Source organism: Rosa chinensis, chromosome 7, assembly GCF_002994745.2.
Source record: "Rosa chinensis cultivar Old Blush chromosome 7, RchiOBHm-V2, whole genome shotgun sequence".
NCBI lineage: Eukaryota > Viridiplantae > Streptophyta > Magnoliopsida > Rosales > Rosaceae > Rosa > Rosa chinensis.
The window spans coordinates 64463681-64477109 of record NC_037094.1 but is presented as its reverse complement, the minus strand read 5'-3'; the positions used below and the strand labels follow the sequence as shown (position 1 = coordinate 64477109).

The 13429-nt window shown below is 36.3% G+C and overlaps 2 protein-coding genes and 3 long non-coding RNA genes across 5 annotated transcripts; all 5 read right to left on the bottom strand.

Moving 5' to 3' along the window:
• Positions 1-110: 110 nt before the first annotated feature.
• Positions 111-1418, bottom strand: LOC112179262 (multifunctional methyltransferase subunit TRM112 homolog A). The gene is made up of 2 exons (XM_024317629.2): positions 1265-1418; positions 111-685 (listed from the first exon to the last, which is right to left on the bottom strand). The coding sequence occupies exon 2, from the start codon at positions 611-613 to the stop codon at positions 245-247; it is 369 nt and encodes a 122-aa protein (XP_024173397.1). The 5' UTR covers positions 614-685; positions 1265-1418; the 3' UTR covers positions 111-244.
• A 1030-nt stretch (positions 1419-2448) lies between these two features.
• Positions 2449-4724, bottom strand: LOC112179688 (signal peptidase complex-like protein DTM1). Its single transcript, XM_024318147.2, has 2 exons — positions 4210-4724; positions 2449-2963 (listed from the first exon to the last, which is right to left on the bottom strand). The coding sequence occupies exons 1-2, from the start codon at positions 4455-4457 to the stop codon at positions 2876-2878; spliced, it is 336 nt and encodes a 111-aa protein (XP_024173915.1). The 5' UTR covers positions 4458-4724; the 3' UTR covers positions 2449-2875.
• A 3953-nt stretch (positions 4725-8677) lies between these two features.
• Positions 8678-8993, bottom strand: LOC121050550. Its single transcript, XR_005803335.1, has 2 exons — positions 8809-8993; positions 8678-8732 (listed from the first exon to the last, which is right to left on the bottom strand). It is a non-coding gene; the product is annotated as an uncharacterized LOC121050550 (long non-coding RNA).
• A 27-nt stretch (positions 8994-9020) lies between these two features.
• On the bottom strand, positions 9021-10355 carry LOC112180423. Its single transcript, XR_002928287.2, has 3 exons — positions 10312-10355; positions 10115-10206; positions 9021-9140 (listed from the first exon to the last, which is right to left on the bottom strand). It is a non-coding gene; the product is annotated as an uncharacterized LOC112180423 (long non-coding RNA).
• A 228-nt stretch (positions 10356-10583) lies between these two features.
• LOC112180424 lies at positions 10584-12741 on the bottom strand. The gene is made up of 3 exons (XR_002928288.2): positions 12691-12741; positions 12471-12558; positions 10584-10596 (listed from the first exon to the last, which is right to left on the bottom strand). It is a non-coding gene; the product is annotated as an uncharacterized LOC112180424 (long non-coding RNA).
• Positions 12742-13429: the final 688 nt, after the last annotated feature.

Sequence of the window (13429 nt, the reverse complement as noted above, 5' to 3'; positions counted from 1 at the left end):
ACCAATTACTGCATCAACTCATGTTCAGAATACACAGACGTTATGCTGCAGGGTTCAGTGTTTCAATCCAACCCTGATATTACTTTTGAGTTTGACAAACCATGGCAAAGTGTCATCGAAAAGGAAAATAGATCAAACAAAAAATAAACCATTCCAGTTTGTAATTGCCAAAAGCTACAGAACAGTGCCTAATTTTCATTAAGTACAAGATAAGCAAATGACAGTCCAGTGACTGTGAATCATTTCAGACCTCGTCCTCATGAAGTAACATGTTTGGTATCCCCTTTGAAACAGGAAACCGGCGACCAGTTTCAGGGCAAACAAGAGCACCCTCCTCAAGAACAAGCTCCAAAAGGGCATGATGGAACTTTTGCAGGAAATCCCTAGAATCGAGCTTAGAAGGCTCAACCTCCTCAGGGAGCTCGGCATAGCCCATTGTACGAGAAGCCTCTACAAGGGCCTTCCACTCGATCTTAGGAAACATGTTCTTCAGGAAACGAACGTTCAAGTCCACCTGCTTCACCACTACCTTCTCTGCTTCAATTCGCAGAGGAAAGCCGTTAGTCACGCCTTTAATGTTGGAAGACAGCATGTTGTGACTAAGCAGCCTCATCTCTCTTTCTCTCTAGTCTACAGAGGGCAGTAGCCAGCAGTACAGAGTGTTGCTTCCCTTCTGTTTAAGAACCTGAGGTCACACAAGTTTTTTTCGTAACAATTAGACCTTGCTAAGAACCTGAGGCATCATATTGCCTGGATTCTGCGAAAACTTCAATTCAAACAGGCCTCTCATATATTCCGCTACCGAAAACTAGTTGTACCGAATAATCCTAATCAAAATGCAAATACTGATTGCAAAACTACTAGCATCTACCAAATCATTCATGTCTTAAAATTATACCAAGGATCAAAAACATCGTATAAACTATCCGATATAGGTAAACAAATGTCTTAGGTATAAGAAAACAAAAAGACATCTTTCTTTAATCTACAGAAGCTTTCTATGTTCTTCAATGTACAGTAAACATGCTTAAACTGATTGAATACTCCCAGAGCTACATGTAACCTAAAAATTGAATTAAAACAAAAGTTTGCAAAGATTTGGAATTTAAGTGCATAACGATCCATCCAAACACAAGAACTCATGAGAGCTCAATTCGATTCTCCTAGAAGCAGTATTTGCCATCGTTTGAATTGGGGAATCCCTGAACTTGGATTCTTTAGATTTTGTAAGAAGAAAGGGGAAGCGAGAGAGTAAGATAGGTACCTGCGATTCTCGAGAGAGGGGGACTGCAATTGTTGCCGGCCGATGGAGGGAGAGAGAGAGAGAGAGTTACAGCAAAGCACGTGTTGTGATATTGAGGGACTGTACGAGTCGGAGGAAGACGAAAGGGGTTAGGGTTTGATTGCATTTTAAAATTACCGGAATGCCCACCGTTAGCCGTAAAATGACTAGGGGAGCTTATTTTCTATATATTTTCTTTCGTTTTTTTTCTTTTTTGGGTAAAGTTAAGAAGTAAAAATGGTTGCAACCATTTAAGATGGACTTCGTGGTTGTCGAGTAATTATTCCATGGTCATGCACTGTCATGTTACAGTCACGTTCGGGAGTCCGGGACAATAGAATTAATACATCTCTGCAAGAAGTATTTTTTTTTTAAAGTATATTGACAAACCAATGACTACAATTGGTGGTCCAAAACCATACAATAACTTTTTCATGCTACCGATTACTTTAATGCAATGTTCTAAAAAAGGGCCGCCTAGGCGCTAGGCGGCAAGGTACCGTTCGGATTTTGGCCTAGGCGTTTCCTTTAAGCGGGGGGCTACTAGACGTCCGCCTAGGTGGGGACTTAGGAGGGCTAGGCAGAGCCTAGGCGGTACTAAAAAGCCCTAAACCCTACTTTATTCTATATTTTGACTATTTTTATATTTATAATTAATTTTTAGACTTTAAATATTTTTATTTATATTATTAGATGTCATAAAAATAATTAAAAAATTAAAAAAATAAAAACCGTCTAGTCCCCACCTAAACCCCTAAGCCCTAGTCTCCGAATCACTGCCCGACTAATGCCTAGCGTTTTTTAGAACCTTACTTTAACGTTCTACCATTGCAACCACCTAATATGTGTAGATTTTTAATTCAAAAGCTCACTCGGTTATAAAATAATATTTTCTATTACTATTTTTATAATATGAAATCTTTCTCCTCCAACAAAAATACATCGACGCAAGCACACCATAAATTCCACTCAACCAAAAGATGACAGGGAGAAAATCATTGCGTTTCCTAGACCTGACTTGTCTTGTTCTAGGCTTTTAACTCATGCTTAGCCTTTGTTGGGCCCGACTCAAGGCAATGGAAATAAGAAGAAATTTTGCCATGACCTCTAAGGCTCTAATCCTCTACCTCTACCTCTACCATGAATCAAAGATCTTTCATTCCATCTTCAAAAAATCAATTGATAACAAATATATAAAATCAACAAAAAATAATATCTTGGAGAAGACAACGCACTGTCATTGCGCAGTTGTGCCTATTATTACTGACCGACTGTCCGCCAATCGATCACACCTTCCTTTCTCCCCGATTTTCACTCTACTGCTCTACTCACTGATACACATGCAATTCATTCACCCAGTTGTTACAAAAAGAATTTTGAAACTAATCCAATAATCTTCAGAAACTTTCTCCTTTACACGGGTGTGGTATACTTCATGATTTCTACGTTTGATCTGTGTTCCCGTTTTTGTCACCTGATCCAACGGTACAAAAGTTCCCAAAACATATACCACACACTAGTGTGGTGAAACTTCTCAAATAACTTACAAATTGAGAAACTAGAAATCAAGTGCCCCAAAACCATTAATCTTCACTAACTTGATACAAACCTCCACCATTTGTACAGAGCAAACCCATAAATTGTGGCATAAGCAGCCAATCTCATAGGATACCTTTTGAATCTGCAAAACGAGAGACGTTTCTCACAAGTCAGAAGACTAAGAAATCATTTGTGCAAATCGGATTGAAAAGAACAGAAAAAAAAAAAAAAAGTTCGGTGAAACTCTCCTACACAATCCATTTAGACATATACACACATTAAACTGTTAACGTGCTACTACAAGCTAGTCTAGTTAAAAGGAAACTGGACACAATTTTTGTTACTCCTTTTTAACTTATTCATTGATGAAGAACGATTTCAATCAAAAAGAAGAAAAAAGAAAAAGGAATCGTAAATAATGTCAATGGCAAAATCAAACCAAGATAAGGATACATTGGAATATAATGCAATTGCAAACCGGTTGGCAACACTGTTAACTTGTCAATAAACATGTTATGGCATAACTTGAGGCCTAGCTATAAGTAAGCTGACTGGTGGGCAACACCATTCATATAATTAGTTCCTATTACGTTCTCTTTAGACATATATTTACCAAATTTGGCTAATTACAATTTGCAACCTTAACTTGGTGTATGTCACTCTATTGGTAACAAGAAGTAAAATATTACCAATTTCAACTGCTCCAAGTAACAAGAAGTAAAAATTCATCTAAAATTAGAGTACTTCGGGAAATTACTTTTTGAAGAAAAACTAAGTGACAGTTATCTACATACTAAATTGAGTTGCACAAACTGATATGTTAGCAAAAAAATGGTCTAAATTTTCACAATTAGGCGAAATTGTTAAAATGATACTTTGGTAATGTAATTAATTAAGATTCCTTCGATCCTCAGCAACAAAGTGCAATGTGAATACAAGTATGCAACTACAGTCCTATAAGTAAGTTCCTTTACTTTCACTATATATATATTTTAAAACCAAATTATGCATATGGCTTTATATGTATTTTTTCTTCCTGTATAGTAAAATCATACATACAACATATGAACATAATACATAAAACCTAGCTAGCAGAGCCAAGTTAAGCTCAACTGATCAATTGCCCCTAACATCAGGCTATTACGAGTGACCCTAACCCAAAAATATTGCATCATCGATCAACAATTTAATTTGCTAGTATCATCAATCAAAACAATTAGTTGAGAGGACAACTAATAAGTATTTCCGGTAGTCAGTGAGCCGTGACTTGTTGGTTGGCTAGTTCAACTAAGATCACGGATTCAAAGAATAGGGTGGGGAGTTACATTGTCGTCTATAATATAAAGAAATATAAAAAAAAATATTTCCAGTAACTACGTATTACTAACCTTGCTAATCCAGATCTTTCAGCAGTTGCAATCGCAGAGGCCCTTTCCTCAACCGTAACCGGAGAACTCCACCGGGAAAAATCCCGGTCAAAGTAGTCCCAATCAGGTAAAAGCACACCTCCGATTCCGATCACACCAACCAGGTAAGTCACCATGATCTTCTTCAAAGACTGAGTGCAAATCCCAACAACCACGAGAACTAGCGCTAACCAAACCAGAGAGGACCTGAACACGGCGTGGTTGGCCATGGGAAAGCTGTACTAGTTCAGAGGGTTAGGTGAAAACGACAAGCTAATGGAAAAGCTAAAGAAGAAGATGGGCGATGACGGCGATTGTGGTGCTGTTACTGATGTGGGTATGGAGGAAGAGATGTGCATGATTGGATGCTGGTGGTGGTGCCGGCCATGCCGACATGAGAGTTGCACAACTTGATTCAAAGTTAAGGATGGATCAAGCCGAGTGGTTAGAAAATGCTTTCAATGCGAACCCAACTGTCTTTATAAATGCATTTTATGTTGGTTACACCAAAGCTTTGCTTTAAATGGCTGAGTTGCCGTCTTTGCATGGGGAAGGGACGCCAGGAAATGCCCCCCATTTTAAGAAGTTTTCATGGGCCTGTGAGATCCCCAGATCAAGCCCATAATTACCTAAAAGAGATTTTTTTTTGTTAATCATTATTACTTGGTTACATACTATATGCTACTTGACTCTAACTGTTTTCTAATAGAGGAGAAATTCATAGAATTTGGACTGAACCAAAGATCTTATTGAACTTTACACAATTACTTTCATAGAATTTGGACAGCCAAAGATCTTCGCGAACTGTATTCGAATACTTCGAAGGAATGTAATTTGGTTCTGTAGTCATGAACTTATGTAGGGGTGGAGTCGGTTTTGGTGCTTTGTTATTTTTGGTCATAATCGATCATCCAATTTTGGTTTACGAAAGTGTGAATTACCACCAAGCTCGAACACTTCAGATTAATAAGTGTGGTTTAATTAACACGACGATGAAGTGCAGTTTAGGTAATGGTTGACTCAAAGAACACATGCAGGAAAAGATGATCAAAGATGATAAGAAAGCTGTAGATCAATGAATGTTGGTTCTCAAATATGAGACAATGATTTTGAACTATCTTTTTCATTGTTATTCAAATTTGTTTCGCAATTTTAATTTTGATGAAATTGGCATGGTGTCGTGGTATATAGGAGTTGAAGGTCCGATGAAGCTAACATTGATGATTGATGCAAGTAGGTAGGTGATGGTATGGGGAAGAAATTGAGGTGCATGCGATGGGATTGAGTAAGCAGTTTGGTGCGGTTTCTTTAAAACGATACTGATCCGACAACGAAGCTGCGCGTTCAATGTACTTTTGGTTACTAATGTTGTTTTAGTTTGGTTTAGGGTTTAGGGTTTAGGTCTCTCAACCGAAATCGAAAATTACCGAAAAAATTAGTTTAGTTTTGGTAAATATCGAATTTACCGATTATCTAAATATTAGAATTATATACTACAGTTTTCAATACATATACATGTATATTAAGAAATAAACATAAAAACTTTTATAATAGTATGAACATTACTACATTAATAGTACATGTATTTCAAGTAACCTAGTCAAAAATGGTTAAATAACCTAGTATTACTGCAAATTGCTAAAACTTGATGTCATATATACAAAAGAAAGCTATAATTAGTAGATGAATACAAAGTTTATGACTATAAAATTCAAATGTTCATTCTAATTTATATTATAAAAAAGTAGTTGTTTTAAAGTTGGTAATACCGAAAACCGAAATACCGAATTTGGTAGATATAATGAAAAACCGAAAATTTTGGTTGGTAATTGGTAGCTCAGTTTTGAAACCGAAAGCTTTGGTTTTGAAGTTGGTAATACCTATAACTGATTCGAACCAACCGAGTGACAGCCCTAAATGAAACCCTATCAAGTTGAACTGGCAAATTATTGTTTGGATAAGAAATTTACAAATGGGCCATTTTATTTCTTTATGAGAGGAAAGCGACAATTTTTTAATATTCAAACTTAGGGTTAAAATGAGCAGATGCAAACTCTATGTAAAACGAAAGGAACAAAAGCATTACTATTTTTTTTTTCTTTTTTAGTAGAAATAACAAAGTTTTTCCACACAACTCATTTCATGATGCCAGTAAAATTTAAAACCGTGACTTCCACGGAGTCAATTATTCCAAATAACCAAGACACAGCTCACTCACCAAGAAAAGTGTTACTAGATGCACATGCACATCTAAATATAAACTTAAGAACTTGATATGATGCGGATATGTATTGTAAATTACACTGCAGAAATCAGTCGTGCAGTGAGAAATGTAGTTGCAATTGGTAGTATGGGATGTCATGCAATTACAATGTAGCCAATGACTATAGAAGTCAAGTTGATGTCGACAGTGGGAAATCCTCCCGCCTAAAGTAGATTGAGGCCTCAGAATATGGCCATATTGGCAGATGATATATCACGAACAAAATCCATAGAATTGGGTCCTAAATACATGACCAAAATAGATTGGGAGGCCAGATCCATTCATGAACCAAAATAGAAGCCGAAAACCATTTCGAACCCAAACTAAAACTCAGGAGTTATTAACATTAATTGTTCAACCCTTTCTCTATGAAAATTTTAGTCATTTTATTTTGAAATTCACAAATTTGTTTTTGTTTGTTCGTTAACTTGTAACAAGATTATATGAATAACGTTTTTCAGTTTTCCTCTTCTATTGATTATGCCACGTTTCTATTATAAGGCCAATACAAGTATACAACAAGTGGTCGAGTTGGTAAGAGGTTCCAGGTGTGGAACCCTCACACCCGGGTTCGAATCCCGCCGACGCTTATTGGAGTTAAATCCCAATATATTCTTGGTGGCCAGGGGGGAGGAAGCGTTCTGACAAGATTCGACAAGATCCCCGAGCACGGATTAGTCTCTGGGCCTAAGAAGCTTTTGAGGACACCGTGTAATTGTATACAACCTGTCATGAGAAAGGCCTTAGAGAAGACCCGAAGGCTACCCTCTTGTAGCACCGTCGACCTGCTGCTAGCACCCCTACAAGCTGTCGTCTATGTACCTTCCCCTACATCCATGGCCTCTATAAATGATGTTACAGCAAGCTTTGCTGCATCCCTGGCTTTGGTTGGAAACAATGGAGTGCTTGATATCACTTGGCTTGGTGGAGGAAAAACCAAGCTTGCTTCTCAATCATTCTTATTTGGAAAAGTTTAATCACACAAACCTGTGGATATCAGGGACATGCGACGCCATTTTTGGCAGATTTGGATGCTAGAGAAAGGATTCAAGATTCAGGAAAAACCGAGGTTTTCTTATATTTTCATTTAATGATGGTGGTGACAAGAGAAAGGTGCTCTGCTGAGGGGCTTGGAATTCTAGTCGCATTCCTACGTTTACTAACACATAAAACAATCAGAATGATTCCGGGTAAAAGAATTCATGTGTTTACTAATACATGAAGGAATCAGAATGGATGTAGGTCCCACCTCCTTATCAGGAATTGATTCCTGAATACTTAGGAATTCGATTACGAAGGGGGGAGATGGGTTTAGGAATCATTCCTCTGGAATCAATACCGATTCATTTCTTCTCCCATTCCACTTGTCTCCGATTCATGATTATTTTCCATTCCAGTAAGTAAACGTGCCATCATTTGACAGGATCAACTGATCAAGTTTGATGCCATCTGCTATTAGGTCAAAATCACAAATATCCTACCCAGGGGCGGATCCACTTGACAGGCAGTCCAGCCCAAAATCCTTATAATATTTTATTTACTATTAGTGCTGGTTTGGTTCAGTTGGCAGGGTGCCTTGTTGTTTTGCTTCTTTCCTCAGTAAAGAATGAAGTTCGAATCCCACTGAATGCAAATCTTGTCTCTCTTTCAATTTTCTCCTCTGTTTTTTTTTTTACCCTTTAGTTACAACATTTCTACAAGTATATCTTTAAATTTTCTACCCCTTAAAGGCAAATCTAATCTTGCATTTGCCTGTTATTTTTTTTTTTCTTTTTGTCATTTTGTCATTTTCTTCTTCCTTCTTTCTTTAGTTATAACACTAGAATGGGTGCCCGTGCATTGCTGCGGGTGTTGAAACAAAATTTGCAAGTTTGGATGGCCAGAGATTTATGTTTTCAACTAACATTATCATTAATATGAATGTTTTGATAATGTGCAAATATACAATACAACTGTGGTTGACACAGCTTGTCAAAAATATATTGTTCTACTTATAGGCTAACCTAGCGGGAGGTTTTTCAAAATGGTGCTTCCTCCAGTTACATTTATACCAAAAGTGACAGCAGTTGTTGAAGAGTTGTTAGCCTAGCCAAAAAGGTGGTAAGTAGTTGTGGAGGTTGTTCAAAAAGGTGTTTCCTCCATCTGTATTTACATGAAAAGCGACATGACACTTCAATCTATTTTTTCTTTGTTCAGAGTGTCTGGTGTTGAGGCTGCTGATTCAGTGCCTGTCTCTGTATCACTGTGAAAGTAAGAAGTTATAAAAGGTGTGAAAGAATTTATGAGTGGAAAAATGGAGTTGAAATGTATGTAGTTACCAGCGGGGTTTTTTCTCTGGATTGGTAGCAAACAATTGTTTCTTGCTTCTATCAACCGATCTTTTTTTTTTCATACAGTGGATGAGCTGGTGTGCTGGTACCTGGTTGATGATCTGTGTTTGGAAAGATTTGTCTCAGTGATTTGAATTTGGAAAACATGGATATGCCCCTGTGTTTGTAATATTTCTGGTGGCAATGTTTCTTGTGGTGCATAGGGGCACTTGTTCAAGTGTTCTTTGCAAGTTATTCCGAATAACTGTTCAGCTTGTTTTCCTCTAAGTTTTACTGTGGCTTCACTGTTTGGATATTCAATGGTGACATGAAGCCTGTAACTGTAAAAATAAAAACAGTCATTGTGACATTCAAAATTTGTGAAGAAGTTTATATTTAGAACTTAAAAGAGTTAGTAGACAAAGGATAAAGTGAAATTTGAGATAATTAATGTGAAAGTAAAGACGGAGTCATGTTTATAGCAATGTGTTTTATTGAATAATATATGAAAAATATTGTGAAGCAAACAAAGTATAGATCATACTTTCATGTCTAGTGAACACCTATACTATTAAACTGGAAGATTAGGGAAGCAAACTCGATACACAAACAAAAAGGTGATCCAAAGATATAACATCACTTTATCAAAAAAGAAGAAGAAAGAAATAACATCACAACCGTCCATAGTTTTAAAGTAAGTGATCATACGAAAGCAAACATACTATTATTTGGTAAACCCATGTAACTGGTAACATTTGTATTTCTAGTGAAGCGACAATAGGACATCTCACAACTCATTCAAAGGTGACAAAGAAATAAGGTGGATCAAGAGGACTTTCGATCCCTTAAAACCAAAATAAAGTTGAGACAGTTATCAGTTTTTAATGTACATAAACTCCGAGTCACAGCTACCGATGGCATCCTCTCACTTGAGAAAGAAAATCTGAAAAAAATAACCAAGCATTCCCCTGGGTGCCCATAAAAGTCGGGTCAAATAAAAACACTTAGAACACAATGTCTTTGAGACCCAACTATCACGTTTGAAAATGACCATGACACAAACAATGAAACCAAACTTTGACTGACAAAGAGTTAAAAAGACAAAACCTTTAGCAAAGAGTTTGCATCACAAAAAGTAACAGTAAAAAGGCAATATAATCTTTCAGCAGAGTAGTTGTCAATTCATAGTCACTGTACAGATTTTAAACAAACACAACCGATGTTCATTATTTTGGCTACAAATGCATATTCAAATCTAAATACTATAAACAACAATGAAAAATTGAAGAGGAAAGAAAGAAAATAATGAACAGACCATATCACTGGCAGACCACTTCATATTTTTGCTTCCCTCGCAAATGACTTCATCTTTTTGGTTGTCATTCATCTCCTGCTCAAAACAATTGCCTACATATCCGGAAGAAGAACTAATCAACATAGATTATCAAAAGGAAAACAGACATATAAGAACAGATGGAACATTACTTTTTTTATTTATGTCCTATTCATTACCTATTTCATCTCTTTTCCCAGTTTCCTTCTTGCTGTACCCAAATTTTCTTGCAAAACAGTAAAAGGATTAGACATCTCAGATGAACCAATCTTCCAACAATCAAATCATATTGATTATCTTATCAAACTTTCTTCACATGTCTTTAAAATTCATTTGCAGATAGTGAACAAACTCATTCAATAATAATTAGCACCACTCTTTAAATTTTATTAGCAACATCATTTGAACATTCGTACCTGAATTCAAAATACTTGTAAACTTTGATAGCTTGCTGTTCCCGATATCTGGAAAACAAAAGAAGACCACTCATTACAACTACTAATACTTTCTTTATCTAAACAGGAAAAACAGGTTGAAAAAGTCAGAGTTTCTACTCTCACATTATCCACTTGTATTTTTTACAGCTTCACATGCTTTTGGTATTCTAGTTTTCAGTTGGAAGAAATGTGTCCATATTGCACAAAAGAGGCTCTAGTTAGAACATGCCCGCTCACCTGCGGGACGAAAATAAAGGGACAAAACGGGACAAAATCATCCCAGCCGTTGGATCTTAATTCAGTTGATCAAACGGATAAAACGGCAAATCATTAAAACAAATTTTTTTTTTAACCTATTATCCAATCCCGTTTAGTCTCATGGTCAGTTACTTGGTCAGTGACATGGTCAGTTACATGGTCAGTTACGTGACCAGTTACTTGGTCAGTGACATGGGCAGTTACTTGGTCAGTGACATGGTCAGTTACATGGTCAGTTACGTGACCAGTTACTTGGTCAGTGACATGGGCAGTTACTTGGTCAGTGACATGATCAGTGACATGGGCAGGTGACCAGTTACTTGGTCAGTGACATGGGCAGTTACTTGGTCAGTGACATGGGCAGTTACTTGGTCAGTGACATGGTCAGTTACATGGTCAGTTACGTGACTAGTTACATGGCCAGTTACAGTTACTTGGTCAGTGACATGGTCAGTTACGTGACCAGTTACAGTTACTTGGTCAGTGACATGTAACAGACATCCCAATTCACAATCACAAGTTATAATCATAATGCAAAAAAATATACACAAGTTCTGGGCAGTGGATGAATGAAAAAACATTCATTGAATGACAACCCAACTGATGCATATTACAATCCATTACATATAAAAAAAACTTGTGATTATGCTGAAACAAAACAGAAGAAAGATCAACTTCATCCTTTACATGCTAAGTGGTGCTGGATTTTGGTTCATTCCAGAATACAAAAAATAATAGAAATCAATCTTGAATTTGTAATAGTTCGCACCCTTGATTCAAACCCAAATTCCAATGAATTTTACTATTAATAAATGTTTAATTATTCATGAGTCTCAAACGAGACCAACCCCAGTGATTGAATGAGCCAGATAGAATAGAGAGAGAGAGAGAGAGAGAGAGAGGAGAGAGGGGGAGAGAGAGAGAGAGCAGCGAATGACGATGGGTAACGGATTGGGTGGAGTCCATGAAGGTTTGTACAGTTTCTTTCACCCCTCGGATCTGGTTCATTTAAATCTAATGGCCATAGACCATCTGTCCCTTTTTGTCCCTGAAAAGTAGTCCCGCAGGTGAGCGGGCCCTCTAGTTAGAAATGCTATATGCTATTCTCTATAAATAGTTCATTGCAGTACTAACTTTGCTATTTGTTATCAACACAAACAAAGAATACAACACAAATTACACTGCTTAAATACCACTGTTCTCTTCATTGTCTTTGATTTCATTTTCATTATTAACTTCTCTATCCATGTGCCTAATCACCTGCCTCAAGTATTATGAACCAATATGACCTTGATTCAAATAACATAGCTCATCGAATGATAGCCTATCTACATTAATCAGCAAGGACTGACAAACTCTAGAATTCATTTAAACTGAAAATACAAAAGCAAATCAGCACAGAAAGTTAACATGTTGGCAGAAAGTTACATGGTTTTCCATGATAATTAAGCAAAGCTGGATAATACATGCTACCCCAAATATTTAGATATGAATTAATAGTGATTCTTTTGATCTTATCTTTATTAGGCTAAAAAGAAAAAACGGAATTTAGATGGGTAATAGCATCTAACATGTTGATGCAAATATAGATCATTTTCAAAGATAAAACTACCAAAACTAACTTCAATAGAAAGTTCATTTACCTAATTGTGTTTGGTTTCTGACGAATAAGCAGACAAATAAAAAACAATGGTAATTCCAGATCTTCCTTCTTACTATACCCAAATTTTCCTGCAAAACAGTGAAAGGATTAGGCATCTCAGATTAACTCTCAACCTTTATTTACACATTCCATATCATACTTTGGTCAAGTAATCCATTGTACTATCAAAAATTGCTTAACATGTATTCTCTTCCATTTACCTTGATTTACAGATTCAAGCTTCTCCTTTTCTTCACACCTTGCAGACCGATTTCTTACAACAAATAAATCAATTGCAGCAACAATTATAGTAGCATGTGAAACCTGCATACAAAACCTTTGTTATTCTTGATATAAGTCATAAAAAATAATGGTATTTACTGCATCATAAGGTTTTCTCTCTTAAGTTCAACCATTTTTCATCAAGAATAACATTAGACAGCCATGGTATTTGTACACAAATTGCATACTTCTGTTATACATCTTTTCTGCCAACTGTCTTCTACAACTAATCCATATACTCTAGTCCATAATCTCTTTCAGATTGGTAAGAAATTAAGAAAAAGAAAATAAAATCCATATTTTTAGGAGAAATTTCTATACACAGAGACTACCAAACTCTATATACCAACATTATTAAACGAACGCAGTTGCCAAACAATTCTTGACATAAATAGTGTGCAAATTGAGCTAAACATCAGTGCAAATTGCTCTAAAGTTCGGGAAAATGAAGGCAACCAAAAAATGAGTCTGGTTATATTTCTGTTTTATTCAAATAGATTTCTAAACTTTTGAAAGAGGTAACTAACATTGCTCTAAAGTTCCGAAAAATGAAGGCAACCAAAACAATAACTGCCCATCATCTTTGAAAATAAAAATACAAACATGCAGGTATGCTTTCATACACAGTCGAGAATTATCCTATAAGAAACTAAAATGTCATTTTATCTTCAATGTAAG

Excerpts from the sequence above, each read along its gene's own strand:
- LOC112179262 (XM_024317629.2), bottom strand. The coding sequence starts at position 613 with ATGAGGCTGCTTAGTCACAACATGCTGTCTTCCAACATTAAAGGCGTG.
- LOC112179688 (XM_024318147.2), bottom strand. The coding sequence starts at position 4,457 with ATGGCCAACCACGCCGTGTTCAGGTCCTCTCTGGTTTGGTTAGCGCTA. Across the intron at positions 2,964-4,209 it reads GAAAGATCTGGATTAGCAAG|ATTCAAAAGGTATCCTATGA; the intron begins GTTAGTAATACG and ends CTCGTTTTGCAG.